Below are 3,519 nucleotides of genomic sequence, written 5' to 3'. Positions count from 1 at the left end.
CACATATTTATTACTGAACCCAGGCAACCAAAACCTTTTTTTTTTTTTTTTTTTTTTAACATGAATAATGGAAGCACTGTGGGTTGTACTAACTCATGCCTTCATAACAGATACAGAGAGGAAACTGTTCAGACTTCTCCAGATAGCAGTGACATTTTTCAGCTTGATTTGGTAACACGATTGTGACCTTCAGACAGCATAAATATGTGTGCCATCGCATGTGTCATTTCTTTTTTTTTTTTTTTTTTTTGAGGCGGAGTTTCACTCTTGTTACCCAGGCTGGAGTGCAATGGCGCGATCTCGGCTCACCGCAACCTCCGCCTCCCGGGTTCAGGCAATTCTCCTGCCTCAGCCTCCTGAGTGGCTGGGATGACAGGCACGCGCCACCATGCCCAGCTAATTTTTTGTATCTTTGGTAGAGACGGGGTTTCACCATGTTGACCAGGATGGTCTCGATCTCTCGACCTCGTGATCCACCCGCCTCGGCCTCCCAAAGTGCTGGGATCACAGGCGTGAGCCACCGCGCCCGGCCCATGTGTCATTTCTTACAGACCCAGCATGGTTCTTCTCCAATGTCTCCTTTGGGAGTTGTACCTGATTTTATTACCAGTTTTCATCTGAATCCACTGGGGAATGGGACGATTTTGCTTTTGTTTCTTGGCCAGGAATCGCTTAATCCTGAAAGTCTTGTGAGAAGACGTGGCGTGAAACAGAGTAAAGCACACACCACGATGATGGAGAAAAAAAGAGAGGAAAGTGATAGGTTTTGCCATATTGGCCAGGCTGGTTTTGAACTCCTGACCTTAAGTGATCCACCCTCCTCAGCCTCCCAAAGTGCTGGGATTTTAGGTGTGAGCCACTATACCTGGCCTCAAATCATTTCTAGATTACTTACAATAACTAAAACAATGTATATGCCTTGTACATAGTCACTACACTGGTTCATTTATATATATATATATATCTTTTTTTTTTATTTTTTTGAGATGGAGTTTCACTCTTGTTGCCAGGCTGGAGTGCAATATTGCAATCTTGGCTCACCGCAACCTCCCGGGTTCAAGTAATTCTCCTGCCTCAGCCTCCCAAGTAGCTGGGATTACAGGTGCCTGCCACCATGCCAGGTTAATTTTGTATTTTTAGTAAAGACGGGGTTTCTCCATGTAGATCAGGCTGGTCTGGAACTCCCGACCTTAGGTGATCCGCCCACCTTAGCCTCCCAAAGTGCTGGGATTACAAGCATGAGCCACTGTGCGCAGCTATTTACATTATTTTTTATTGTAGTATTTTTTTCTTGGTTTGGCTTTTTTTCCAAATATTTTTGATCTGTAGTTGTTTGAATCTACAGATGCAGAGCCATGGATGTGGAGGGCCGATCGTGTTTAGTTGGCTGAAATATGGTAGGTGGAAGTCTGTTCATCCATTCTTTCAATGATTCATCCAACAAATCTTTTTCCAGCCACTACTTTGTGCAGATTAGGCTGGGTGCTGATGTGGCAGACACTGGACTAGACATACTCCCTTCCCTGTCAGGGCTCACAGATTTTGGGGGGGCATAGGTTATTATGATAGAGGGTGACCACAAAGGAATTACTACACACCTGTAGCCCCAGCTACTCAGGAGGCTGAGGTGGAGGGGGATCACTTGAACAGGTGTTATGAGAATTCAGTGGAGAGGTTCCTTGAGGGCATCCAGGAAGATACTTTTCATCTTGAACTCCTGACGTCAGGTGATCCACCTGCCTCAGCCTCCCAAAGTGCTGGGATTACAGGTGTGAGCCACCGTGCCCAGCCTCCAGGAAGATACCTTTGAGAGAGTGATGAAAAACTGATTCCAGGCCAGGCGTGGTGGCTCATGTCTATAATCCCAGCACTTTGGGAGGCCAAGGCAGGAGGGTCGCTTAAGCCTTGGAGTTTGAGACCAGCCTGGGCAACATAGGGAGACCCAATCTCTACAAAAAAAAATTAAAAATAGCTGGATGTGGTGGCATATACCTGTAGCCCCAGCTCCTCAGGAGGCTGAGGTGGAGGGGGATCACTTGAACCAGGGGGGTCAAGGCTGCAGTGAGCCGTGATTGTGCCACTGCACTCTAGCCTGGGCAACAGAGTGAGACCCAGTCTAAAAACAAAAACAAAAAAAACAAAACAAAACAGATTCTAACAGGTAAGCAGATGATAGTGAGGCCAAGTTGGGGAGAGTAGATGCTTCATGAGCCAAGCTGGGAGGAAAAACACAGAGGAGAGGCTGAAAGCACGAGAAGGCATGGGTGAGGGGGGAACTGAGGAAATCAGGCTTGGCTTGGGCAGAGTGAGAGGAGGGTGAAGGGTGGGGTAGGGCCAGCTAAAACACAGCAGATTCACTGAGGAGCTTGGGTCCTAGTCTAAAGACAACAGGGGCCAGGCACAGTGGCATGCCTGTAATCCCAGCACTTTGAGAGGCCAAGATAGGTGGATCATCTGAGGTCAGGAGTTCGAGACCAGCCTGGCCAACATGGTGAAACCCTGTCTCTACTGAAAATACAAAAATTAGCTGGGTGTGGTGGCAGGTGCCTATAATTCCAGCTACCTGGGAGACAAAGGCAGGAGAATCGCTTGAACCCAGGAGGTGGAGATTGCAGTGAGCCATGACTGTACCACTGCACTCCAGCCTGGGCAACAAGAGCAAAACTCTATCTCAAAAAAAAAAAAAAAAAAAAAAAAAAAAGAAAAAGAAAAAGAGACAACAGGGAAAACAGTGATAAAACAGCAGGGAAGAGCCAGGTGTGGTGGCTCACGACACTTTGGGAGACAGAGGTGGTGGATCACCTGAGGTCAGGAGTTCGAGACCTGCCTGGCCAATATGGTGAAACTACTAAAAACTACAAAAATTAGCTGGATGTGGTGGTGGGCGCCTGTAACCCCAGCTACACAGGAGGCTGAGGCAGGAGAATCACAACCCGGGAGGCCGAGGTTGCGGTGAGCCGAGATCACACCATTGCACTCCAGCCTGGGTAAGGGGAATTAAAAAACCCAGCAGGGGAAGTGACAGAATCCAGTTAGTTTTAGATGGCATGTTGCAATGTGGTCTCTAAAGATAGGTGGGGGCCAGAGGGAAGACCAGGAAATGCTAAGAAGGAAACCATGGTGAGAAGGTAGCAGGAGGGGAGCAGGGGACAGGGGCAGGGACTATCTCCAGAGGCCTGGTTGGGGCTGCAGTCACAGCTTCAGGGGCCTCTGCTTCAGGCCACAGTCTCAGGTGGGCAGCAGCCCAGCTGCCTCCGCAGTCAATAGGCTGCTACGTTCCCACCTGAGCCGCACCACCACTTGTCTCTCCTTTCAGGCAAAACCCCCGAAAGGAGCTGCTTTCAAAGACCCAGCTGATTGCATCCCTGGTTACCATGAAAGAGCAGAACAAGTTACAGTCTCACCACAGGAAATAAAAAAGAATGATCCGGCAACTGGCAGCGTTTTTCCAGCATGATTCTAGCCAGCTGTCCTTTATGCTGCTTGGCACAAGAGCTGCATCAGTGTAAGAATAGCAGC

The 3,519-nt window shown here is 48.5% G+C and overlaps 1 protein-coding gene across 1 annotated transcript; it reads right to left on the bottom strand.

The window, feature by feature from the left end:
* Positions 1-237: 237 nt before the first annotated feature.
* LOC120365322 (large ribosomal subunit protein eL39-like) lies at positions 238-2,000 on the bottom strand. Its single transcript, XM_074389690.1, has one exon. The coding sequence runs from the start codon at positions 771-773 to the stop codon at positions 546-548; it is 228 nt and encodes a 75-aa protein (XP_074245791.1). The 5' UTR covers positions 774-2,000; the 3' UTR covers positions 238-545.
* Positions 2,001-3,519: the final 1,519 nt, after the last annotated feature.

Source organism: Saimiri boliviensis, chromosome 1, assembly GCF_048565385.1.
Source record: "Saimiri boliviensis isolate mSaiBol1 chromosome 1, mSaiBol1.pri, whole genome shotgun sequence".
NCBI classification, from domain to species: Eukaryota; Metazoa; Chordata; class Mammalia; order Primates; family Cebidae; genus Saimiri; species Saimiri boliviensis.
This window is presented reverse-complemented; position numbering and strand designations above follow the sequence as displayed.

Excerpts from the sequence above, each read along its gene's own strand:
- LOC120365322 (XM_074389690.1), bottom strand. The coding sequence starts at position 773 with ATGGCAAAACCTATCACTTTCCTCTCTTTTTTTCTCCATCATCGTGGT.